The sequence below is a fragment of the Schistocerca piceifrons genome, chromosome X, assembly GCF_021461385.2.
Source record: "Schistocerca piceifrons isolate TAMUIC-IGC-003096 chromosome X, iqSchPice1.1, whole genome shotgun sequence".
Lineage (NCBI taxonomy): Eukaryota > Metazoa > Arthropoda > Insecta > Orthoptera > Acrididae > Schistocerca > Schistocerca piceifrons.
Genome location: NC_060149.1, coordinates 366,407,447 through 366,434,589, shown reverse-complemented (window position 1 = coordinate 366,434,589; position 27,143 = coordinate 366,407,447). Strand labels below are relative to the sequence as shown.

Sequence of the window (27,143 nt, the reverse complement as noted above, 5' to 3'; positions counted from 1 at the left end):
ACATCGATGTACTGTGGAGACCTCACGCCCCACGTGTTGAGCAATTCGGCGGTATGCCCACCCGGCCTCCCGCATGCCCACTATACGCCCTCGCTCAAAGTCCGTCAATTGCACATACGGTTCACGTCCACGCTGTCGCGGCATGCTACGAGTGTTAAAGACTGCGATGGAGCTCCGTATGCCACGGCAAACTGGCTGACACTGACGGCGGCGGTGCACAAATGCTGCGCAGCTAGCGCCATTCGACGGCCAACACCGCGGTTCCTGGTGTGTGCGCTGTGCCGTGCGTGTGATCATTGCTTGTACAGCCCTCTCGCAGTGTCCGGAGCAAGTATGGTGGGTCTGACACACCGGTGTCAATGTGTTCTTTTTTCCATTTCCAGGAGTGTATTTACAAGGTGTACGTCACAATGTCAGTCTTCTTTAAATATTCATATATATGACCTCCAACCTATCAAATGATAGGTAATTCCGGTTGTAAAACACGGCAAAATATGTAGATGAGTGCTTGTAAGATGCGAAATTATAGCCACCTTATAAATGTAGCATGTCAGGTCAGTATTTCGGGAGGTGACAGAAACGGCCGTTTAAAGCAAAACAATTTGATGTAGCTGTATGCTCTTGTCTGGATAATATCAAAAGCTATTTCTATCTTACCTTATAAAATACCTCAGCTGAGCAACCAAAGGGCTTTTCACTGGCCGCATGGAAAGCAATGTATTTCTACTACGATGGAACTGCCCGCTTCCTCCCCCCCCCCCCCAACCACCCCTTCCCACTCCCTCAACACTATCCCTCAAAACCCTCCATGTTCACAACACACCTGAGACATATTTCATGTGCAGTTTCTCTAGTTAGGGGATTGGTAAATTTATTATGAACTTCATTTGTGTGGCCTTTAATAATTATTACAAACTGCTGAAGTTTTCGTGAATTGCTGCAAATTTTTAACCTAACAAATCAATAACGAATAAAAATTAGTGAAACGAAACCATTTAAAATTATGGGGAACATATGAATGTTTATAATTGTTTTCGACAACTAGCCGAAATTGAGAGTTCCTCTGTAAAATTTTTTTCGCTTCCTATGGCCATTCCTGTTAACTTGTGGAATATCGACCTTCATTTGTGGGACACCACGCTAAATTATGAAGCGTACATTTGATTTTTATTTTTAAGTACTGTTAACATTTGCGGCTGTTGTACCAAGTTGCTATGTATATACACTTTTGACCGACAAAATTATTTGTGACTTCTTTGATGCTGAAACCAAAAATGTTTACTCTGAGTGCTAGGTATACTCAGTGAACGAAAGAGGAAATATTTGTATTAAATAGCTATTACATTTTCAAATATAGTACCTATCATGTTATTTCTAAAAAATGTTTCATCTCTGGCTCGCATTAACGACACACTGCCATAGGACGACTGTTCAGAGTTGTTTTAAATTAACACATCTCAGTAATACTCTAGTTTCACTGTAGTTAAAGCCAACAGCTCGCTACGGCTGGACTACCTTGTATCAACGAACTTTTGCTGCTCTCCGAATTCGGTTGCTGTAACATTTATACAAGTGAAATCATTAACAGTTGCACAATATGCACAGAACGTCAGAAAACTCTTTCACATGCAGCACTTATCATCGAGTGCTGTGATAAGACGAGGGTTGAGGTCACGGTAGTAGCATGACAGAGCGTTTTTTCTTTTCACAACTAAGATGGTCGTAGTTGGTTTTAGTTTGGTACGTATTTGTTATATTCTAGTGACATTACATCATTCAGCTCCAGGTAAGAAGCGTGGATATCGGGCAACAAACAGCGTGATCGGTGTTTATGTAAGACTGTCGCCAATAACACAAAGGAACTCTAGATACGACCTGACCTGTATTTTCAGTTTTGTTATCCTTTGCACAATATTGGGTGTGTTACAAGATGAACGTCAGACATATGCTCATCGACAGAGTTTCTCCGGATTCTTTCTATGGATCCCCAAAATAAGTGACGGTGAGATTTGCCCTGCTGGCAAATATGGTAGCAAACTGCCCGCGGAAACCAAGTAGGCACGTTCGAGTCCTAGCGCGGAAAAAAAATTCTGCCTTTCCAAAAATAATTAACGTAGTGTATAGTCCGACAAAAGTAGAACAATGCGAGTTCAGTGATCTGGACAACATAAACTTAGCCCCTCAAAACTGTATGGCCTCGTTTTTCTTTTTTTTTTTTAAGTAGTTTACATGTCGTGACGACGATTTTTTAGGAACCTCGCAAGATACGGTTCATTATCATGAATAAGCTTTGTAGGTACTAGATATTCCGTGCGCAACCAGCAGGTATTAGGAACCATGATTTTGTCTCTTGTGCAGGGGAAACCCTTAAGTAGCCTTGTGCTATGTCTCTGCCATTTATGTATGGAATTGAATGAGATCATCCGAAAAACTGTAAAAAAGAAAAAAATACGTCCCTAACTACAAGCACTGCGAATTGGCTCAAGACTTGAGATACCTCTGGTAACACGATTTGAGATTTTTTTGTCATTGAGCTACAAAATCCAAATTTTTATACAAATATATCTTCAGAGAAAAGTATACAACATATCATTTGCCCGTGAAATCCTATCACATAAAGACAACAAGACAACTATGTTAAAAAGCTGAGCAGTCGCGAAACAATTAAAGCTTGAAAGTTCTCGTTTCTTTACACCCAAAGCTAAGTAAGACTGTTGTTTCATGTCCCAGCGATGATGAGGTCATTAAAGACGTAGCATACAAGGACTGGGGAAGCATAGGGAAATAAAATGCCCGTATCTTTTTAAAATGAACTGTCTCAGAATTTGTCTTTAGCGATTTAGAGAATCTATGTAAGAGCTAAATGTGGATGACTTGAAGGGGTTTGAATCGTCGTCCTACCGAAAACGAGTCTAATATTTAAAGCATTGCTTCAGCTCATTTTGTAAATCATGCAGCATCTGTATAATGGTAAGGAAAAGAGACAAATAGTAATGACAGTAGGTTTTCTCCGCCACATAGTGAGCGTTGGATAACAAGGCGTAAATTTTGGTAGAGACCCGCTTGATACGGATACCGATATGTTGTGACGGATACGTTTTTAAAACGGTCGCGGGTTATGAAATGGTAACGGCCTGGATACTATGTAAATTATTTTTATTTAGAAAGAGTGAAGTTTTTCGAGTCGTCATGGGTCTCACAGTATCTCAGAAGACAAAGCAGCTGGTGCGTAAAGATTAGCGACCGAGAATCTATGCCAAATTCTTCCACTGTGAATCTTTGTCACCTTCCAAACAAACACCAGCATTTATCAACACAAAGCCTTCGGTAATAGTGCCTGCCCTTAGTATGAATTTTATAGTTAATGAAGAGGTCGTAGTCTCTTTGAATCATATTGACTAGCTGGACTGAAAATGCCGACCAAATCGTGCACTTAACTGCCTAGTACCGTTACGCACGTAACGGTATCAAGTACGGCTGTCCAGGGATGCTGGAAAAATATACATAACTGCTACGCATCTCATTTGCCTTCTGCGGAACGTTTCACTGACGTCGATAACGTGCGATCAAAATAGTAATTACAAATCCGCTGGAATCATAAATGTGATCCAGAAAATTTGGATAACATTTAGGCATTTTTGTGTCAAACGGTTGTTGATAAGAAGAAAACGATTTAGAAATTCTCGCCAAACACTTAGAAATAGATTCCAAATTGACGTGGTGGTGAGTGGTCTCTGGTAAAATGACCACGGTGCCTAAATAATGGAATTTTCGTTTTAAAAAAAAAAAATGTTGTGATCGCTGCACTGACGCGTTTTCTGGCGCCGGTTCAACATAACATGAATGCAGAAAGTCGCAACACGGCTAAAAACTACGAACTGAAGGAAGAATTTGCGGTTAACTAAATCAGCCAGAAGCAAAAACCCTTTAAACCTTTTGTTGTGCAAAATCTATGCAATGTCTTCACAGTGTCTAGATTGCTTAACGACAATGTCGTGTGACTAGGGCCTCACGTCGGGTAGACCGTTCGCCGGGTGCAAGTCTTTCGATGTGACGTCACTGCGGCGACTTGCGCGTAGATGGGGATGAAATGATGATGATTAGGACAACACAACAACCAGTGCCTGAGCGGAGAAAATCTCCGACTCAGCCGGGAATCGAACCCGGGCCTCTAAGATTGACAGTCTGTCGCGCTGAGCACTCAGCTGTCGGGAGCGGACTGCTTAACGATATTACCGCACAACGAGATTTTTGGAAGAAATTAATCATATCCCATGAAACACATTTTTACATAACTGGCGCCCTGAATGTGCAAAGTCCACAAAGTAAACTTTTGAAGTTCAGCTCAATGGAGCCTTTATCAATACACATAACTGTGGATGCTGAGCCTCTAGAATACCACAATCGGCACTAAGCCTTTCTCTGTAACTCCAAATATAAAATTTGACAAGAGCTGCTTTGATATTATGGGTCTATAGTTTTTATCTCGAGAATGATGGTGCAAGTACCTAGCTATGAGTTCATCTCTACATGTGGTCATACTAGATGGTCTTGCGCTTTCCTAAATACGAAGTCCACTACTTATGTAAGAAAACGACGCAGAGAGAGAGAATCTGTGAGGAATCTGTATTGCATGTTTCCATGGAAATATATATATAAAATCAGAAGGGAAATTGACCTGGTTTTTATGGCCTCTGGTGATACACACATGAGATTTCATTTTCCAGAGTAATTAAAGAAGAAGGCACGCGACGCAGTCGCGACCTGAGTCGCGAGTATCTATTCGACCTGCAGTATAACATTGTCCCACGCAAACGTTTTGCATGGTCTTGGAAACGGTAAGGTATGAACGAAGGTGCTCGCCTAAATGACGTTAACTGGATAACAAATAGTGTTACACCTGTAAATTATAAATGTCGATCACATAATATTTTCACTTTCACATCTCGTAGGTGTTTCGCTGCATTTCATTGCGTTATTTCTTCCGGACAAAGGAGTCAACATAATTGCAACACAATTTATCTGCTCGGTCGAATGAGGAATAATTGCATTGGCAACATATAACGTAATTGCTGCAAGTGTAGTTCTCAAGTAACGCGGAATGACACGTGCCTCTGATAAAGAGTGGACTTTTTCCGCGTTTTAGATGTTTTAAAAAAGGTCAAACTTCATCCACGGAAAATACTGACGGTGCAACCCTCTCTGTCACGTGACAATATTCAGCTCTCTCGCATCATCCGCTATGTTCCATTTGCTTTTCTTGACCTTGATTTCTTTCAATGGAAAAGAGATAATGTCCGTTTTCTCAGTACTTAAGTTGCTGCTGGGAACGCGAAAGCACATATCAAATAAATGATGGCGGGTAAAGCATTTCTCGCCTTCGGAAATTTAACTCCATAGTAATATCTCTTCGTTGGTAAAACCGAAACATTCCCTGTGAATCTTTAACTGTTGCGACCTAGAAGCATTTAGCATATCGTGATTAATAATAAATGAAAAGCACCAGTTTGCTTTTGTTCTACAATATTATAGAACAATATTGTAGAACAAAAGCAAACTGGTGCTTTTCATTTATTATTATAATGTTGTTCTACCAAGAACCGACGGAAGATTCTGTTAAAATCATATCGTGATTCCTAAAATTTCCGGAAATTAGGCGCAAACATCCTGGAAGAACGTACAGGAAGCAATCAACTAATCAGCATAACATGAACAAAATCTAGAGTCTGGTGGTGAATGTGCTGAACGCTTTTCGTGTAGATAGTCAAACACGAAAGATATCGTTAATAACAATCTCCGATTTCATGGAAGTATGAAAGACTAGACACTGTCAACGGAAAAAACGCCTCCGAATGTGGTGTGTCTATACTCGCTACCACAATAGTACGGCATGTTTCCGCTTGGAGAATAAATAACAGTACTTAGCGGATGAAACAAATACAACGTACGCAGTAAGTGGTCTTTAAAATCCTAAATATTAGTCTTCCGGAATGCAAAATGAGATGAAACGATCTCACCATAAAAATTTTCGAAAAACAGGATCGTATCCCCTGACCAGGTACACCACCACCCAAAGATGTAAATAATCCAGAAAAACGCTTTTATTAGAGAAAAGTAGGTCGTTACGTTCCTTCACCCCCTCCTCCCGGCTTGTCACATAGCACAACTGCCCGTTATCATTAACTCATTCTGGACATAGGAATTAGACTGCGAGACTCAGAAATTGCCGAATCGTGGACTCAGCTTACGAATGAAAATTGAAAATCGAATCCCTTTAAACTACGCAACAAGTCGTTAACCACCGCTACCGAATACCCTTAACACAACAGTGAACACACGCGGATACCTGTTCCCAAGATACGAAATAATTTTTGACACTGGGTATTTATACAACGTACCACAGTGGTATAGAAGAGGACGAGACGAGCAATTTCATGCAGGACACCTGTGGTCAATCAAGCCGGGTAACTACCTCGAGTCGGCCTACAAAACCCGTGCGCATGCACGTCGCGCGAGATTTTCAGTTTCTCTCACGCTCTTTGCGCAAGCTATTAGTCCTAAATAATATATAATAGGACATTTTTGTATGCAATTTAATTTTGTACCAGAATACATTTTCGCTAGGGGCCGCGGTTTTCGAACTACTCAAGAAAAAAGTAAAAAAAGTGTCCTTCAGCGAAACCCCCGCCTCACTACCCTCCGGTCAGGGTTTTTACTTTGTTGTTCATGGCACACTCTCCTATCACTCTAAAAAACTTTGCTACTACACGAATTATTTACCATATGCGCCTCAAAGTTTCGAACAGTGGTAGATGGGACGCCATATTAAAAATCCTGAGTCGTGCTGTGCGTATGTGTGTGTGTGTGTGTGTGTGTGTGCGCGCGCGCGTGAGGGGCGGGAGGGGTGCTTGGGAGTGCTTTTAAAGGTCGCTTTTTTACGTTTTTTCTTGTATAACTCGAAAACCGCTGCTTCTAGCGATAACGTATCCCGGTGTAAAATTAGAACTTCCTACACAAAAGCACCTATTATCTTTTTTCCTAGGACTAATAGTTTGTGCGAAGAGAGCGAGAAAATATTGAAAACCTAAATTTTTTTAGGCCAATTTTACGTAGTGCTCTATTTTACGTCTCGACTTCCTCTATACCATTGTGTTACGATGCAAACAATTATCGTTTACAACCAGTATGCTTACATTCTGCACCGTCTGACTAGTGAAGTAACTTATTTCAATGAGATGCACTCACATCGCACCTAAAAAACAGTAGATGTGAACATTTTGAGACCACTGGTATTACTCCTGCTTCAATAGTATTAACGGCAAGTAATTGAGACTACTACGCACAGATTCATCTGAACATTCTAATACAACTATATTAATTTAACATCATCCCTAATGAAATATACTCTTTCTCTGAAAATTATCATTTCCACAGAACGTGTGCTCGTATAATTCGGTTCCCTTGTTATCTCTTCATAATGAATAATGAAACAAAGTTTGCAACTAAACTATCCTGGCAATATTCCGAATACAAAGAACAAAGGCGCGTTGCAGCGGAACTAACAGACAGGAAAATTAATGACGCCAGGTGCGGACATTTGTAGGAAGGACAGAAGAAAGGAATGTAAACGTTTAACCTCCAGTCGACATTTAATTCAACAGATTTACGAAAGGGTTAGGGTTTAACGTCCCGTCGACGGCAGTGTCATTGCGGTAGGGGAAGGAAAGGGAAGGGATGGAAACGGATAGTGTCTTTAAAGGAATCACCCCGGTATTTGCCTTAACGGATGTAGAGAAATCACGGGAATTTAAATAAACTCTGTTCCTCCCGAATATCTTACCCTAGAAGTGGAAGTCGTGCTTGTGCGCTAGTGTAGTACAGCTAATTAGTTAAAGTGCGATATTGGCCTCTGAAATCTTTGTTGTGGTGACAGACTGACCTGTAGCGTAGCGCGAGACCTAGGTTAGGGTGAAAGGTGATAATATGGCGAATTGGCGAAGCCAACGAATGTGAAAGCCAAATGAATATTGAGGTAACAGACTGACCTGTAACGTAGCCTAATGTTTACGTCAGCGTCATATTTAAATACTATGTCATTTTCTTTATTATAATTTCAGTCTTGTATCGCAATGTTTATTTGTAATCAAATAATTAATTTCGGTCAGTAACGACCATCTCCAGAGCTGAGTGAAAAGGTGTTGCAGTACACATATCACGCCCTTACACGTGATGGTGCAGTCAAAATCATTAGCCTTTCGGTTTCGTCAAAACACTTAAAAATACAATTTGTGATATTTAATGAACTTTTTACCGTAAAAACTAAAATTTCGAGGTAAATTCAGAAGAAGTATGTTAGATGAAAGACAAGTTTCCGACACGTATTCATGCATACTATGTACAGGTATTGTACATAAATTACCAAATAAGCAGGGGGGGGTCCTCTACGTACCTTTTACTACTAATCAAGTAGTGTGCATGTGATAACAAATTGCCCACGAAAGGAGAGTATCGAAGTTAGTGTCCCTTGAAACAAATAATCAGCATGGCGTATATTGTGAAAAAAAGTAGAGCAATTTTATCTCAGTATCGTAATAAAAATGTGGAAGTCGCGCTTGTATGCTGATGTATGACTATTCACGTAGTCCGATAGTTTGACTCCATCTCTTTTGCGAACGGTATCGAATAACTACAGAGTTACCAAAACCACCGCAGTCAGCTTAAAATTCTACACAAATAGCTGCTAATTAGAAGTTAATCAGCTAGAGTCTGAATAAATCTAAATATATCTTTTCGAATAGCCTAATATACAAAACGGCAACCCCTGCCCAGTTGCGACCATACAGTTACCCAATACGCAGTCCGAAAAAGGAGAGGATAAACTGTAATAAATGCGTTTAAGTGCTGGACCTGTATGGAAGTACCATGTCTCAGAAAATCAGAATTTACACTAGAGTCACTGACAACAATGAACCTATTTTTCTTTTCTTCTTATCAAGGACCGTCTGGTTTCTGACGCCTTCTTACGTCCAACTAATCATTCCTACACTAGCGTCACTGACAACAATGAACCTATTTTTCTTTTCTTCTTATCAAGAACCGTCTTGTTTCTGACGCCTTCTTACGTCCAACTAATCATTCGTACGCGCTGTGACCGTACAGTAGGTGCAAATTGAAAGGAAAGGAGTATCCGCTTGTTACTATATTCTACAACGTTATGGGAAGAAGCGTTGCCATTCATTTTCATTTTGGGCTACACTGGTGAACTAACGTTCCGTATTCACACAGCTGCGTAAGTAGACAGGATGAGAAGCAGCGGATATATAGGTGACTGACCCTCGGGCTGTAACGCCCCCTAAGCTTCAATTGTCTCTCATTAGGCGATTAACGCTCTCTTGTACAGTGTGGTTGCTTAGCAAAATGGCGGGCAGGGAACTCTGGTGATAAGTGTGAGCGGCACCCAGGCACAGATACCAGGGCCTCTCGGCGCACGTCACACATCACGCTACCGGGAACACTGCCAGCGGGCGCATCCTCCTCGATCTACGAGCACCGTCACGACATCGGCGGGTCCTTCTCCGGCTGCCAGCAGAGGGCACTGACAATGAGAAAAGACGTGTCCTCGTGGAGCGCGAAATTGGGCTCATTGCGGAGGATGAGATGAGATTTCCGTGCTGGCTAGACAACGTCACAATAGGTCGACTGAAAGAAAAGGCGATGCATAGTGATATTTGGCACGGAAGCGAGACGCACGGCAGTTGTGAGCGCAAATGCTCTTGCAGGTGGAGAGAACTGCTGAGAATACGAAATTGGAGAAAGAAAATACCCAACCGAATAGCTGATGCCAACAAATTTCGATTTAGTGCTCCGGGTATAACGGAGGTTTGTCGAAAGTAACGGTAGAGGAAAATGGTCTGACGCTGCAATAGTGAAGTCGCCGGTGCAGACACTACAAATAAGGATTACTTTGAGGGAGAGTGGTGCGCAAGCAGGAAGCGCGAAAAGCAGAGCTGGTACCTTCATGGCGTCCTTGACGTAGTTGGCCATGCAGAAGGTCATGTCGCCCAGTTCGCTGCTGCCTCCGGCCGTCGCCTTGGTCACCACCTCCGGCGCCGCCTTGTTGAAGACGCAGCCTCCTCCCATCGCCTGCTGACCCTTGACCTCGGGTCCCGAGCTCGGAGCCCCCAAGTAGTCCTCGCCGTCGTCCATCGCTCACACGAGCACTCGCCACAGGCGTCCGTTTGTGCCGCTACAGACACATCCCCCCCGACACCCCGTCCCCTCCCCCCGGGGAACAAGGCACTGCGGCGCTGGAGCTCGAGTCTCGGGTGCTAGCTGGGCGGCCGGGTGGAGCGTGGTCGCGGCGGCGTCCTGGGCGCACAGCGCATGCTATCCGGCGGCGGTCACAGGCGTAGCAGCGTCACCTGCAACGCGACGCACCCGCTCAGGCTGCCGCCACCAAACTGCAGAGTCAGCCTAGCTGCGCGCTTATCGCTCAGCCGCCGCGGCTCGCAGCGCCACGACCGCGCGCCGCCGCCGCAGACATTACCTCATCTACATCTGCACTAGTTCTCCGCCAGCCACTGGCGGGGTACGTACCTTCCGCATCAGCCCGCTGCTCCCTTTCCCTGTGTCAACAAAGAGCGAAAAAAATATCTGGGTGCTGTGAGCAGGAAGGGGCGCCGCAGGGTTAAGTTCTTGCTCTATGGCTGCTCTTCACATATGATCTTCCGCTAAACATTACAAATAATTAAAAACTTTTTCAATATGTCCTCGGAGTCTTTCGCGACGGCATACATGAACAATTCAACAAGAACTGATATTTTGATCGGATAGAATGGGCATATTATAAGCGAGAGGAACAGTTCAAGTTCCTAGGCGTTCGGATAGATAGTAAGCTGTTGCGGAAAGACCATGTTCAGGATCTTGTTCAAAAACTAAATGCTGCTTTATTTACCATTAGAACAGTATCTGAAATAAGTGACAGTTCAACGCGAAAAGTAGCCTACTTCGCATATTTTCATACGCTTATGTCATATGGTATTATTTTTTGGAGTAATTCTTCTGATTCAAAACGGGTATTTTTGGCTCAAAAAACGGGCTGTTCGAGCTATATGTGGTGTAAGTTCGAGAACCTCTTGTCGACCCCTATTCAAGAGTCTGGGAATTATGACATTGCCCTCACAGTATATATTTTCTTTAATGTCGTTTGTTGTTAGCAATATTAGCTTATTCCCAAGAGTTAGCAGCTTTCACTTAGTTAATACTAGGCAGAAATCAAATCTGCATGTGGAATGCACTTCCTTGACTCTTGTGCAGAAAGGAGTGCACTATTCTGCTGCATCCATTTTCAATAAGCTACCACAAGAACTCAAAAATCTTAGCAGTAGCCCAAACGCTTTTAAGTCTAAACTGAAGAGTTTCCTCATGGCTTACTCCTTCTATTCTGTAGAGCAGCTCCTGGAAGAGCTCAAAAATTAAGCAAATTCCAGTGTTTCCTTGTTGATTTTCTTTATTTAACCTTACGAATTGTCGCCTGAATACGTTTCTTGTATTTCATTTTATCTGTTTCTACTATCGTGTTATAATTTCATGTATTGACTCGTTCCATGACCATGGAGACTTCTCCTTAATTTGGTCCCACAGAACAATAAATAAATAAAATAAAATAAAAAAATAAAACGTTCTCGGTTTTCCAGCCGCGTCAATTCGAATAAAATCCTCGAGCTTTCGATGGCGAGAACGTTTTACTCAACGTTTTCAATATTTTACGTTCCGTTGGGCCTGCAGCATAGTATACGTCAGTATAAGACATAATGAATGCCCCAAAACTAGCTGCTATATACCGGATGATCAAAAAGTCATTATAAATTTGAAAACTGAATAAATCGCGGAATAATGTAGATAGAGAGGTACACACATCCTTGGAATGACATAGGGTTTTATTGGAACCAAAAAAATACAAAAGTTCAAAAAAATGTCCGACAGATGGCGCTTCATCTGATCAGAATAGCAATAATTAGCATAACAAAGTAAGACAAAGCAACGATGATGTTCTTTACAGGAAATGCTCAATATGTCCACCATCATTCCAAAAAGTAGCTGTAGTCGAGGAATGATGTTGTAAACAGCACTGTAAAGCATGTCCGGAGTTATGGTGAGGCATTGGCGTCGGATGTTGTCTTTCAGCATCCCTAGAGCTGTCGGTCGATCACGATACACTTGCGACTTCAGGTAACCCCAAAGCCAATAATCGCACGGACTGAGGTCTGGGGACCTGGGAGGCCAAGCATGACGAAAGTGGCGGCTGAACACATGATCATCACCAAACGACAAGCGCAAGAGATCTTTCACGTGTCTGATAATACAGCTTCACTAAAAGCGCCTTTTCAGGTAACGTCAACATGTTGCGACTACTGGCGCATCCGTTTCTCTCTATTACAGCTCCTTTTATACACGACTGTCATGTGCAGTCACTGACGTTTTACTGTCCAGCGCCATCTGTCGGACATTTAGTGGACTCTTTTTTTTTGTTCTAATAAAACCCCATGTCATTCCAAGCATGTGTGTCAATTTTTACCTCTGTACCTACATTATTCCTTGGTTTATTAAGTTTTCAAATTTGTACTGACTTTTTGATCACCCAGTATATATATAACGCGCTAGGTCAGTTTCGACTTATTTTCATTATCAAGTGACGTCTAGTTCGAAGTGACGAACGATTAGCATCTGTAGTAAATTTTTTGTCATATCTTGGTAATCCAACAAAAACGTACATTTACATTTCGTAACTACAAAAGGTAATATACTTACCAAGGCATGACAGAAAAATTTGTTGTGGATGCAACATGGTTGTCACTTCCAACTAGACGTCACTTGATGATGTGAAGAAGCCGAACCAGGCCTGTTGTGTAAAATATTTAAAAAATATATTACCTTACTGCAGCTAGTTTTGCAACATTCCTTATGTCTTACACTAATTGTTTTCAGCAGGTCGAGCCCTACAGCTTTTACATAAAGCAAGCTCCCGATTATCCGGGTGCCCATCAGATTTGCAGATTATCAGTACAGAGTTCGTGGAATTTGGAAAAAAAGCCTTAACCATTCTATTACACTACTGCCCATTAAAATTGCTACACCAAGAAGAAATGCAGATGATAAACGGGTATTCATTGGACAAATATATTATACTACAACTGACATATGATTACATTTTCACGCAATTTGGGAGCATAGATCCTGAGAAATCAGTACCCAGAACAACCACCTCTGGCCGTAATAACGGCCTCCATACGCCTGGGCATTGAGTCAAACAGAGCTTGGATGGCGTGTACAGGTACAGCTGCCCATGCAGCTTCAACACGATACCACAATTCCTCAAGAGTAGTGACTGGCGTATTGTGACGAGCCAGTTGCTCGGCCACCGTTGACCAGACGTTTTCAATTGGTGAGAGATCTGGAGAATGCACTGGCCAGAGCAGTAGTCGAACATTTTCTGTATCCAGAAAGGCCCGTACAGGATCTACAACATGCGGTCGTACATTATCCTGCTGAAATGTAGGGTTTCGCAGGGATCGAATGAAGGGTAGAGCCACGGATCGTAAGACATCTGAAATGTAACGTCCACTGTTCAAAGTGACGTCAATGCGAACAAGAGGTAACCGAGACGTGTAACCAATGGCACCCCATAACATCACGCCTGGTGATACGCCAGTATGGCGATTACGAATACATGCTTACAATGTGCGTTCACCGCGATGTCGCCAAACACGGATGCGACCATCATGATGCTGTAAACAGAACCTGGATTCATCAGAAAAAATGACGTTTTGCCATTCGTGCAACCAGGTTCGTCGTCGAGTACACCATCACAGGCGCTCTTGTCTGTGATGCAGCGTCAAGGGTAACCGCAGCCATGGTCTCCGAGCTGATAGTCCATGCTGCTGCAAACGTCGTCGAACTGTCCGTGCAGATGGTTGTTGTCTTGCAAACGTCCCCATCTGTTGACTGAGGGATCGAGACGTAACTGCACGATCCGTTACAGCCATGCGGATAAGATGCCTGTCATCTCGACTGCTAGTGATACGAGGCCGTTGGGATTAAGCACGGCGTTCCGTAGTACCCTCCTGAACTCACCGATTCCATATTCTGCTAACAGTCATTGGATCTCGACCAACGCGAGCAGCAATGTCGCGATACGATAAACCGCAATCGCTATAGGCTACAATCCGACCTTTATCAAAGTAGGAAACGTGATGGTACGCATTTCTCCTCCTTACACGAGACATCACAACAACGTTTCACCAGGCAATGCCGGTCAACTGCTGTTTGTGTATGAGAAACCGGTTTGAAACTTCCCTCATGTCAGCACGTTGTAGGTGTCGCCACCGGCGCCAACCTTGCGTGAATGCTCTGAAAAGCTAATCATTTGCATATCACAGCATCTTGTTCCTGTCGGTTAAATTTCGCGTCTGTAGCGTGTCATTTTCGTGGTGTAGCAATTTTAATGGCCAGTAGTGTACAATTAGAAGGAATATTTCCGTTTAGAGTACGCTATTATGCATGAGACTCACGTTGTAGCGTCAGAAGACGATGCACCCCCTAATCAGAACTCTAATAATCAGGAACCATTCCACTACTGCCAACATACATTGCGCGCAAGGACCACGAAGGTAAAATAGGAGAAATTAGGCCTCATACGGAGGCATACAGACAGTCGTTTTTCTCTCGGTCTATTTGACACTGAAAAAGGAAACGAAATGGCTAGTGTCGGTACAGGACAACCTCCACAGCGCACCATACGGTGACTTGCGGAGTATGTAGATGTAGATGAGATTAGTTTGTTGATACTGACACTGTAGAATGTTTAATTTTGCTGACGAGCTACAATCTCACCTCTGCTTGCACTGTTTGATCACCACCAAGGTGAAGTGTTCGAAAGTGTTCTTTAGGTTCTCGTAATAGATGCTAATCGGGTTCGGCCGAGTCGGGACTGTATACAGAAAGATCGATGAGTGTGCAACCAGGGCGTCGGATTGTTGCAGATGTCGCAGCGCTCGTGTGCGGTCTGGCACTGTAATGCCGAAGAATGCCATGTGCGGACAAAGTCTTCGAATTGGAAACTCTGTTTCTCACGCACCGACAGAGTTACTTTACATACCGCCACACATCCTACAATTCGGAGCCCTCTAGCGGCAAAGGGCTTTAAATATGTAGACATGAAGAATAAAGATGTAGAATGTTAATAACATTGGTTTTATTTTAAAAGCTTTAGGGTTTTCACATTAAAAATTCGGAGGAATTGCTTTTCAGCGTGTCCTCGTATATCTATAAATGATCTAATGAATTCGTCAGTGATGGAGGAACTCGTCATCACGCACGCCAACCCACTGAAACTCGTTGATCTGTTATTAGATTGTGGATTGGATTGTTTTGGGGGGGAGACCAGACAGCGAGGTCATCGGTCTCATCGGATTAGGGAAGGACGGGGAAGGAAGCCGGCCGTGTCCTTTCAAAGGAACCATCCCGGAATTTGCCTGGAGCGATTTAGGAAAATCACGGAAAACCTAAATCAGGATGGCCGGACGCGGGATATAACCGTCGTCCTCCCGAATGCGAGTCCAGTGTGCTAGCCACTGCGCCACCTCGCTCGGTGTTATTAGATAATGCAGGACAAAATTCGTTTGAATGTACCAAGTTTCGACTCTCCAGAAAACTAGAACCGTCGACAGGAAGAAAATGAATCGAAAATAAACAAAAAATTTTGACTGTTATTTACTGAAAACAGAATATACGAAATACAGTGAAACACAGTATGTGTAATGATAAGTTGTCAGTATCTGGGGAATAGGCTAAGGCGTAAATAATGAAGTGGGGGTTCAAATGTGACATGTATCATGTGTTCTAACTTTAGCAAATAGTAGTTTTCGATAAAAATGTGTGCACTCTGAATTAACCGCGGTATTCCGTCATCCGCGGAGTCTCGGATCGTCATTAACCAGGATAATCAGGTGTTCCACCTGATGAGCCATGGACCTTCCCGTCGTGGGTCGGCTTGCGTGCATCGAAGATACGCATGCCGTACCGTGGGTGCATTCAAATGAGGCGCATCTATTGACAGGCCAAACAAACGTGAGGTTCCAAAGGAGAGTCAGCAGCCTTTTCAGTATTTGTGGGTGGCAACATTCTGGATCACGGACTGATCTGGCGTCCTAACATCAACCAACGTCGTCTTGCTGTGCTTGTAGTGCGAATTGCTGAAAGAAAGGGGAACTACATCCGTTATTTTTTCCGAGAGCGTGATGCTCTGTGTGGTTACATGACGATGGCATCCTTTTCGGTAAAATATATTCAAGAGGTGAAATATTCTACCCATTCGAATTTCCGCGCTGCGACTGCTCAGGAAGATGTCATCAGAAAAAACAAGATTGGTAGTCTGCAGGTCGGAGCATGGAAAGTTAGTTACCCTAATCAGGCAGACAGGTTGAAAAATTTGAAAAGGGAAATGGATATGTTGAAGTTAGATATAGTGGAATTAGTGAAGCGCTGTGTCAAGGAGACCAGTACTTCTGGTCAGGTGAGTACAGGTTTATTACTTCAAAATCAAATAGGGGTGATGCATGAGTAGACCCAATAATGAATAAGAAGTCAGGAATAGCGGGTAAGCTACTATGAGTGGCATAGTGAACGCATTATCGTTGTCAAGATAAACACGAAAGCAACACCCACCACATAGTACAACTGCATATGCCAACTAGCTCTGCAAATGATGAAGCGATTGAAGAAATGTATGGTGAGATAAAAGAAATTATTCCCACAATTAAGAGAGAGGAAAATGTGATTATGTTGGGCGATTGGAATCAGGCAGTGGGAAAAGGAAGAGAAGGAAAATTAGTAGGTGAATATGGACTGGGGGAAAGGAATGAGACTGCGACTTGGTAGGATATTGCACAGAGCATAACTTAAACATAGGTATCACTTGTTTTAAGAATCATGAAAATAGGTTGTATACGTGGAAGAGACCTGGAGACACTGGAAGGTTTCAAATTGATTTTACAATGGTAAGATAGAGATTCGGAACCAGATTTTAAACTGAGAGACGTTTCCAGGGGTAGATGTGTACTCTGACCACAATTTACTGGTTATAAACGGTAGATTAAAACTGAAAAAAAACTGCAAAAAGATACGAAATTAAGGAGATGGGATTTGGGTAAGTTGAAAGAACCAGAGGTTGTTGAGAGTTTTGGAGGGAGCATTAGGCAACGGTTGACTGAAACAGGGAAAAGGAATGCAGTAGAAGACGAATGAGATAGTGAAGGCAACAGAGGATCAAAAAGATAAAGACATAAGGTCTAACAGAGATACTTGGATATTACGGGAGATACTGAGCTTAATTGATGAAAGGAGAAAATACAAAAATACAGCAAATCAAGCAGTCGAAAGGAAACACAAATTTCTAAAAAAAAAATTAGTAACAGGAAGTGTAAAATGGCTACGCAGGTTTGGCTAGGTGGCAAATGTAAGGATATAGAAGCAATTATAACCAATACAAAGATAGATACCGCCTACAGGAAAATTGAAGAGATTTTGGAGAAAAGAAAAACAGCTGTATTAATGTAAGGAGCTGAAATGAAAAACCAGTAATAAGCAAAGAAAGGAAAGCCGAAAGGTGGAAGAAATACAGAGGGTCTCTGCAAGGGTTCAAAAATGGTTCAAATGGCTCTGAGCACTATGGGACTTAACTTCTAAGGTCATCAGTCCCCTGGAACTTAGAACTACTTAAACCTAACTAACCTAAGGACATCACACACATCCATGCCCGAGGCAGGATTCGAACCTGCGACCGTAGCGGTAGCGCGGTTCCAGACTGTAGCGCCTAGAACCGCTCGGCCACCCCGGCCGGCCAAGGGTAATGAACTTGAAGACAATATTATAGAAAGGGAAGAGAACGTAACTGAAGATGAGATAGAAGATATGATACTGAGAGAAGAATTTGACAGAGCGCTGAAAGACCAAAGCCAAAACAAGATCCCTGGAGCAGACGATATTCCCTCAGACCTGCTGATATCCTTAGAAGTGCCAGCCATGGAAAAACTGTTCCACCTGGTGTGCAAGATGTATAAGACAGGTGAAATAACCTTAGACTGATAATTTCAATTCCAAATAAAGCTGGTGCTGACAGGTATGAATATTACCGAGCTACCATTTCAATAAGTCATGGTTGCAAAATACTAACATGAATTATTTACAGAAGAATGGAAAAACTGGTGGAAACCGACCTCTGGGAAGATCAGTTTAGATTCTGCAGAAATGTAGGGACACGTGGGGCAATACTGACCCCACCACCTGTCTTCTAAGACTGGTTAAGGAAACGTAAACTTATGTTAAAGCATTTGTAGATTTGGAGAAGGCTTTTGACAATTTCGACTGGACTACACTCTTCGAAATTCTGAAGGACATGGATAGAAACAGGGATATAAAGGTTATCAACAACTTGTACAGAAACAAGACACCGGTTGTAAGAGTCTAGGGGCATGAAAGTGAAGCAGTGGTTGAGAAGAAAGTGAGACAGGGTTGTAGCCTATCCACGATGTTATTCAATCTGTACACAGAGCCAACAGTACAGGAAACCAAAGAAAAATTTGTAGAAGGAATTAAAAATCAGGAAGAAGAAAAAAAGCTTTGAGGTTTACCGATGACATTGTAATTTTGTTAAAGACAGCATAAGACTTGGAAAAGCAGTTGGACAGGGTGGATAGAGTCTTGAAAGGAGGATATAAGACGAACATTAACAAAAGCAAAGTAAGGATAATGGAATGTAATAGAATTAAATCAGGTGATGCTGACGGATTTAAGAGTAGGAAACGAGACACTTAAAGTAGTAGACGAGTTTTGTTATTTGGGCAGTAAAATAACTGATGACGGCCGAAGGAGAGGGGATATAAAATACAGTCTGTCAATGGCAAGAAAAGCGTTTCTGAAGAGGATTTGTTAACACCGAATATAGACTGAAGTGTTAAGAAGTCTTTTTCTGAAGGTATTCGCCTAGAGTGCAGTCTTGTACGTTAGTGAAACGTGGACGATGAACAGTTCAGACAAAAAGAGAATGGAACCTTTCGAAATGAGGTGCTACAGAAGAATACTGAAGATCAGATGGGTAGATCGTGAGCCCATTGAATCACACATGTAGTTACTTCTTCCGCGACGTAATAACTTTGGTTCTTAGGTTTCCGTGGAACTTCGGGAAATAAATAATAAGAAAATTTATATTCGCAGATGATGCAAGGGAGAAAGGTTGCCTACACGCCTTTGTATAAGACCTAATATCTCTAACTTCACCACCGTACATGACATGGACGTGGGAAGTAAGAAATCATTGGGACGTTAGAGTTTAACGTCCTGTTAAAATCATGTTCGTAAAGACGGAGAGCTGGACTGGACAAGAATGGTTGGTTGAATGATCTAGGGGAGGGGACCAAACTGCGAAGTCATCGGTTCCACCAGATTAGGGAAGGATGGGCAAGGAAGTCGGCGGTACCGGTTCGAAGGAAGCATTTTGCCTTAAGCGATTTAAGGAAATCACGGAAAACCTACATCAGCATGGCCGGACGCGGGTCTGAACCGTCGTCCTCCCGAATTGGACAAAAATGAGAACAAAATAAATGGCTGTAGCAATGCCTCTCAACTACTGCCATTGATTGCAGTATTTATGTACAGTTTGTTAATGGAAATTATCTGTTTAAGTTGTGTACGTTAACAAATTTGCCTGCTGGTCAGGTTTGCTGAGGCATGTCCATCTGTGATTGATTACAAACATCCTTTCATTTGCTCCAGTGTAAAATTCAGAACACATCTACAAAACACACATACAAGCACATTCATTGGGAAGCAGCGTGTTTACAACAACTTTTCACCAGGAGCATATGAGTGTCACTCATCTCCCCATCGTGTATATTCACACCGATTTGCTTGAGATCAGAAAACAATTACTTTACTTTTCCTTCACTCATTGCTGAAAGCCATAAACGTGGGCCAAAAGGGCGTAATTTCTGTCGCTTGATGACCTTTTACACTGAGAAATCTAATCAGTGACCGTAATTCACCTGCAGAGGAGTTATTTATCTTCGTTGTCCTGTTAAACCGCTGGCACGCAAAGAAAAAACGATCCGAATGACGACCATTGGCGAATCGTAAATGGAGTATTTGTGCACTCTGCCATTCACGAGAAGTCTAATAGCTGCATACAGTCGTAACTTTTAACTATACGAGTCTCGCAGCAACAAATTTCTTAACTTCTCTCAGGAGGAGGGTTCTCGGACTTTAAGATGGATTGTTTTTCATGACGCAAACTACTTTGTTTTAGATTTCCCCATCGAATTTTGTTGAGCAAATCTCTAAATACTCTTACATTTTTAAACAAACTTGTGACACATTTCACAATTATTTTAGAACTTTTCCATATATTCGGGTAACGCTGTTTGGTGACCCCCAGAGAGGAGAACAGTCCTTGAGAATAGACCAGACAGGAGTTTCCTTAGCTACCTTCTTCGCGGATGAGAGACGGGGTCCCATGAACAGACACAATTTTTCGACAACGCTTACATGTACAGTTTCTACAGCTCATGTCAACGTATGGTGGCTATATGCATAAACAGTATCGTGTCTTGTAAGGAATTCTGCTTCTTTATGTCGTAACTTTTTTGCTGACAATAATAATTCCTTATTTTTTACCAAATTATACTTCTCCACTCACGTGCGTCTTCACTGGGATGTTATTTAACAAGTAAACCCCCGAATCCTTGATGAATCGAACTATCGAACTCCCGTGCACAAAACAACTTCAAATGCCTCATTACTTCATAAAAAAAATGTAAAGTGTTATATATTTGGCTTTAAGCACGTAAGTGAGAAAAAGTTTTGAAAAGGTCTTAAATTATGTTTTGTTTGTCGGAAGCCTCTGAGTGCTCTCATTATGAAGCACCGGATGAATATAGCCTGGGTAATTTCACCTCCATTTTAAGCAAAAGCAAATTTTTCATACATCTCTGTGCTTGTGATGTCATATTTCCTGAACTATTGTCGTACAATAACATAATGTTGCAGGTTTGTTTAGTGGTGTACTAGGATAATGTCTGCACAATATGTTGTGAATAGAGTTAGTGGTAAAGAAGTAATAAATAAAAACGTCGCACCTGATGCTGAAGTTTTACTTCACGATCAACGAGAATGTGATAAGCGATGAACTTTTTTCCTTTCGTCATTTTGTGCGGAGTGTCAGCGAGAAAAAGTTTCTTTAAGGTTAGAAATTATATGTAAGGTTTTTTGGAAGTCGCTAAGTCCTCTCATTCGCAAATACTAGATGACTAAGCCGACCGGGTGACCGAGCGGTTCTAGGTGTTACAGTCTGGAACCACGCGACCGCTACGGTCGCAGATTCGAATCCTGCCTCGGGCATGGATGTGCGTGATGTCCTTAGGTTAGTTAGGTTTAAGTAGTTCTAAGTTCTAGGGGACTGATGATCTCAGATGTTAAGTCCCATAGTGCTCAGAGCCATTTGAATCATTTGAACTAGATGACTAAAGATTGGGCATTTGCGCGCTGTTACGGTGCCTCAAAACAAGCACATAGTTTCTGACTGTAATACTTGTCTTGTTGTGTTAAGACTTTAACATAAGATTCGCGTCGCCGAGCGCTGTTGGCAAGCGGGGTGCACTCAGCCCTTGTGGGGCCAATTGAGGAGCTTTCTGACTAGAAGTAGCCGGCTCCGGTTGCGAAAAGTGACAACGGCCGTGAGGGCGGTGTGCTGACGACATGCCCCTCCATATCCGTATCCACTGACGCCTATCGGCTGAAGACGACAGAGCGGTGGTCAGTAACGTTGGGCCTTCCGAGACCTGTTCGGACGGAGTTTTTGTTTGTTTGTATCATTAGATTGTGCCACTCAAAGAGATTACGACAGAATTTCTTATTTTTAAATTCCGTAGATAATTAACTGAAATATTGAAAATCAATATTTTGTTGTCCTTGGAAGCCGTTACGCAATCTGCAACATGAACTATGTGACCAAGCTCCCGATCAGTCGTTTGGTAATACAGATTTTGATTTAAACAATTACCTAAACGTGTAATTATAAAAAAGGCCTATGCTGCTACTTTTGGCAAGGCAGTCTGCATGTAGTTTTACATAATACAATTGTGCCGTTTTTATTCACATGACGATTATTATTCCTTAACAGTAGGCAGCCAGTATTTCCAGTGGTGCGATATTGTTGACTTTCAGCTAAGAATAAGTAAAATATTGGTCCATACGTCTTGCACACCATTTATTCCAGTACTGATCAGACATTACACTGCAATTACTAACGTAAAAGGGCAACACCGCTCACAGGATGCACAGTTATCATTTGCTCACGTTCGGATTTCATTTAGGTCGACGTACGTAACAGTTACGTGCGAACATTGTAGGTTAAGTATATTTGCGTATTCCGTTGAGACACAGAAATTGCAAACTAAAGTTTTCCAAGAACTTTGTTCACTAATAATAGTTATCATCGTTTCCCACTTATCGCGTTTGCGAGCTTTGCATCCTCTTAGTAACATTATTCGCAATGAATTAAATACGTTATGTCAAAGGAACTGCAATATTTTTACAAATTAATACTGGAGGAGATTAGTGTTTAACGTCCCGTCGACAACGAGGCCATTAGAAACGGAGCACAAGCTCGGATTATGGAGGGATGTGGAAGGAAATCGGCCGTGCCCTTTCAAAGAGACGATACTGGCATTTGCCTGAAACGATTTAGGAAAATCACGGAAAACCTAAATCAGAACGGCCGGACACGGGTTTGAACCGTCGTCCTCGCGAATGCGAGTCCAGTGTGCTAACCACTGCGCCACCCCGCTCGGTAAATTAATACTGGCCATCAGCTAAACGGTTTAGGAGGTAACGAGTACGGAAATCTCTCTTTAACAAACGGAAATATGTTTCCCATACCTTATTTTCAGACGCACTACATACTGTAGTCATGACTACGAGAAGAAAAAAAATGGCTCTGAGCACTAAGGGACTTAACTGCTAAGGTCATCAGTCCCCTAGAACTTTGAACTACTTAAACCTAACTAACTTAAAGACATCACACACATCCATGCCCGAGGGAGGATTCGAACCTGCGACCGTAGCGGTCACCCGGCCGGCCTACGAGACGAACTCATTCCATTACGGAAAACGACAATCTCTTGAGGCGGTGACGATGACCAGTCATGCGCTTTGACTGCCATCTGTTCTTGCGGTGACAGAAGTTGGTCTGTAGCGCTCGCTGTAGGATACTGCACATTCCCCCACGCAACACGCCAGACGCAGGTGACACGAAATTGGAGAACACTACGATTTTACATGAAGATGGTTTGTTGCAACAAGCCTATTATGTGTACCGAAGCCATCGAGTCTTCGTACCGTTATTCATCCAGCCGTTAAATGTTCCATGTGAATGAGCCCTATTGTTATTCATCTCGTTCTTAAGATGTTTTCCCAAAATATACGGAAGTTAAAACGTATCTCGGCCATTTGATCTTTAAAACATTCCAATATCACATTGTGAACAGCCGGCCAGAGTAGCCGAGCGGTTTTAGGCGCTACAGACTGGAACCGCGCGACCGCTACGGCGCAGGTTCGAATCCTGCCTCGGGCATGGATGTGTGTGATGTCCTTAGGTTAGTTAGGTTTAAGTAGTTCTAAGTTCTAGGGGACTGATGACCTCAGACGTTAAGTCCCATAGTGCTCAGAGCCATTTTTTTTTTTTTTTTTTGTAACATTGTGAAAAGGTCGCAGTAATTCTCATTTAAGATCACCGAAGTCTCCGTCACACGTTCCTATAAACTGAACTGGTTAAAAATCTCTCTGCATGACTATAAATTCTTTGGATTTCTTCCTTTAATATGAGCAGATGAGGAGCCCAAATACTCAAAGAGTAGTCAAGAATAAGTCGAATAAGCGACCTGTACCTAATATTGTTTGCAGCTGACATGCACTTTCCTAAAATTCTCCCAATAAATCCAATTTACCCATCACCCCTCCCAACAACTGATTTTACATCCACGTACTTCACATTACTGTGTAGAATTACCCTCAAATACATTAACGAGAGTGAATATCGCAACACGCAAAGAGAGTGATCCTATGTGTTCTAACTACGAGAACGTATTGTATAGAGCACTTTTCCAGGAGTAAGTGCGTAAGATTGCAGAGGGCTGGTGCACATGAAGGCCCATTAACATCTTCTCTTGTTTGATTGGAGTGATCAGTGTTATGCCAATCTCAGCCACTGAAGACCTGTCGAACGAAGCCGAAACTTGGATGCAAGTACTGTGATGCTCCGTCGACGTCGTAAGGCGCAGTATCGGCATGTGTCAGAATTCGAGCGGACAGAATGATTCGTCTCTTGGAAAATGTGTGTCATATTGACCGCGCGAGGTCTCCCTCGGGCATCTGTGTGTGTGTGTGTGTGTGTGTGTGTGTGTGTGTGTGTGTGTGTATTGTCCTTAGCGTAAGTTAGTTTAAGTTAGATTAAGTAGTGTGTAAGCATAGGGACCGATGACCTCAGCAGTTTGGTTCCATAGGAACTTAACACAAATTTCCAAATTTGTCATACTGGGTCACTCAGGTTCCTACAAGATACGCTGCAACAAAAACGATTCGGGTACGCAGCCATTAGAAGCGAGGGTCATACGCTGAGACGATCCAGCACCGGACTGCAAGGCCCCCACAACTTCTGGCACGGTACAGCTACGTGCACAATGTTGGCTCGACACAGCAGCACCACAACAGGTGTTGCACCTGCCTGAGTCACGGATCGACACCTTCTGCTGCGCGGCAGCCATGCCGTTTTATTGTCTTCCATTATCGAACCAGTAGTTGCGGTTCCCATCGTGCGGCTGGCGGAAGCGGCAGCGGCAGCGGCAGCGGACGCTGTCTGTGGCCTAAAGCGACAGATGAGCCGCGTCAGCCGTGCAAAACAGTGCAGCCGCAACTTATAGGAAGGTGCTGCTGCTACTGAGAATGTCTGCTACAAAAGAGTCTTTTGCAGCTGTAGATGACAGAAAAACTACCCGATGGAGTAACAAACTTCAGTTCGTTGTAAATGGTTTTTACTGGATATAAAAAAAATCGAATATTCGTCGTAAATAAACCACTGTCGTCTACAAAGTCTTTCGATTTTTCACACATTTGGCGTTGTGGCTAATTTTTCGTCAGTTGTTATTCGACACAAATATACAGGGTGTTTCAAAAAGAAAGAACAGATGTTCAAAAATGTTCAAATGTGTGTGAAATCTTATGGGACTTAACTGCTAAGGTCATCAGTCCCTAAGCTTACACACTACTTAACCTAAATTATCCTAAGGGCAAACACCCATGCCCGAGGGAGGACTCAAACCTCCACCGGGACCAGCCGCACAGTGAAAAAACAGATTTCAGTTGTTTATTACAGACAAACTACAAAAGATACAAACACATTGCGTATGTCACTGGACAGAGGAAGGTTCAAAGTTTAGACACAGTTGCTCTGTTGCTTGTTTGTAGCAACATGGCGACTACACCACAAGAGAAAGGATCCTGTGTGTTGGAATTTGCGCGAAGTCAATCCATCGTTCAAGTGCAAAGTGCATACCGCCTTTGATTCTGCGAGAAGCCGCCTCTGCACAAGCAGATTTATGACTGGCATACAAGATTTTTGGAAGCTGGTTGCATATGCAAAGGGAAGGGCACTGGTCGACCACGCACGTCTGATGAAAATGTCGAGCGTATCCGAGATGCGTTCACAGAAGTCCACAAGACAGGCACGCCGGGAACTTCGACTATATCAAACAACAGTGTGGCGTGTTCTGAAACACCGCCTGCATACAAAGCCTTACAAGTTGCAGTTACTGCAGCAATTGCGTCCCGGTGACCACAACAGAAGGTACGGATTTTCCATTTTAGGACACTTTTTGCGAACGACTCATCTTTTCGGACGAACTGATGTTTCATCTATCGGGAAAGTAAACCGGCATAATGTAACAACTCGAAGGTCACAAAATCCTGAAGCCTCCGTCGAACATGAAAGAGAATCACCGAAAGCGATTGTTTTTTGTGCCGTTTCTTTTTACAAAGGTTATCGACCTTTCTTTTTTGCGGAAGAAACTGTAACGGGAATTTCATATCCGGACACGCTGTAACACTGGCTGTTTCCTCAACGTAACGAAGATTCCAATGATTTCATTTTTATGTATGACGACGCCACACCTCACTTTCACCTTGAAGTGTGGGGTCACCATCCCATAACGTTGGACTGGAACAGGTGGACATCAAGATCTTGTTCACTGCTGTTGGCATCTCAGGTCACCTGATCTCACACTGTGGCGTGCCCAGGTTTATTCCATTTTTTGTTACTATGTTTTAATGAACTGTATAGGAAGATCTTGTTAAGGGACGCGAGCGAGTAGGTAGGATCACAAAGCAGACTCATGTAACGACACACCACAAGGTCTCACAGCGTGAAGTCGGCCGGTCAAGCAAGAGCCCTATCTTACTGGAGCAGAGAGAGAGAGAGAGAGAGAGAGAGAGAGAGAGAGAGAGAGAGAGTAGGGATTCACCTGCCACGCTGGTCGCCAAGAAGCGAATTTTTATTATTTACAGTACTTCCTCTTGTTGCGGGGGTCTTACAGCTGTCGCCGCATCCCGCCCTCTGTCGCCAAATGCCCCGATCTCGTCATTCTTCCTCATCTTCTTACATTCCTATTCTCTCCATCGTTTCCTGGATGCCACTTAGCCACATTTTCGTGGTCTTCCTCTTCTTCTCCTTCCAGAGATTGGCATGAAAGTGCTCACTTGGGCCATCTGTCTTCATCCATTCTTCTGACATGTCCAAACCATTCTCGCTGTCTTTCTTTTATTTTATGCGTAACACTATAAGGAGTCTGTGTCCTTTCTGTAACTTCTTCATTTCTTATGTGGTCAAGTGAGAAAATTCTACAGGTTTTTAACAAGTGGTATATTTCTAAAGCTATTAGTCTCTTTTTATTTCTTTCTGTGAGTTTCCAACGCTAACTCCCATAGCTTGATATTGGTTCAACGATGGATTTGTATAAATAATTTTTAGCCTTTAAGCTCAT

At 42.8% G+C, this 27,143-nt stretch overlaps 2 protein-coding genes across 2 annotated transcripts in view; both read right to left on the bottom strand.

Moving 5' to 3' along the window:
- LOC124722145 (kelch-like ECH-associated protein 1B) overlaps positions 1 to 10,237 on the bottom strand; it is a 119,332-nt gene extending 109,095 nt beyond the window's left edge. The window contains exon 1 of the mRNA XM_047247350.1: positions 10,015 to 10,237. Within this exon, the coding sequence (XP_047103306.1) occupies positions 10,015 to 10,206 (192 nt within the window). The 5' untranslated portion in view covers positions 10,207 to 10,237. The remainder of the gene's footprint in view (positions 1 to 10,014) is intronic.
- A 71-nt stretch (positions 10,238 to 10,308) lies between these two features.
- LOC124722360 overlaps positions 10,309 to 27,143 on the bottom strand; it is a 345,875-nt gene continuing 329,040 nt past the window's right edge. The window contains exon 5 of the mRNA XM_047247535.1: positions 10,309 to 10,421. Coding sequence (XP_047103491.1) covers positions 10,401 to 10,421 — 21 coding nt within the window. The 3' untranslated portion in view covers positions 10,309 to 10,400. The remainder of the gene's footprint in view (positions 10,422 to 27,143) is intronic.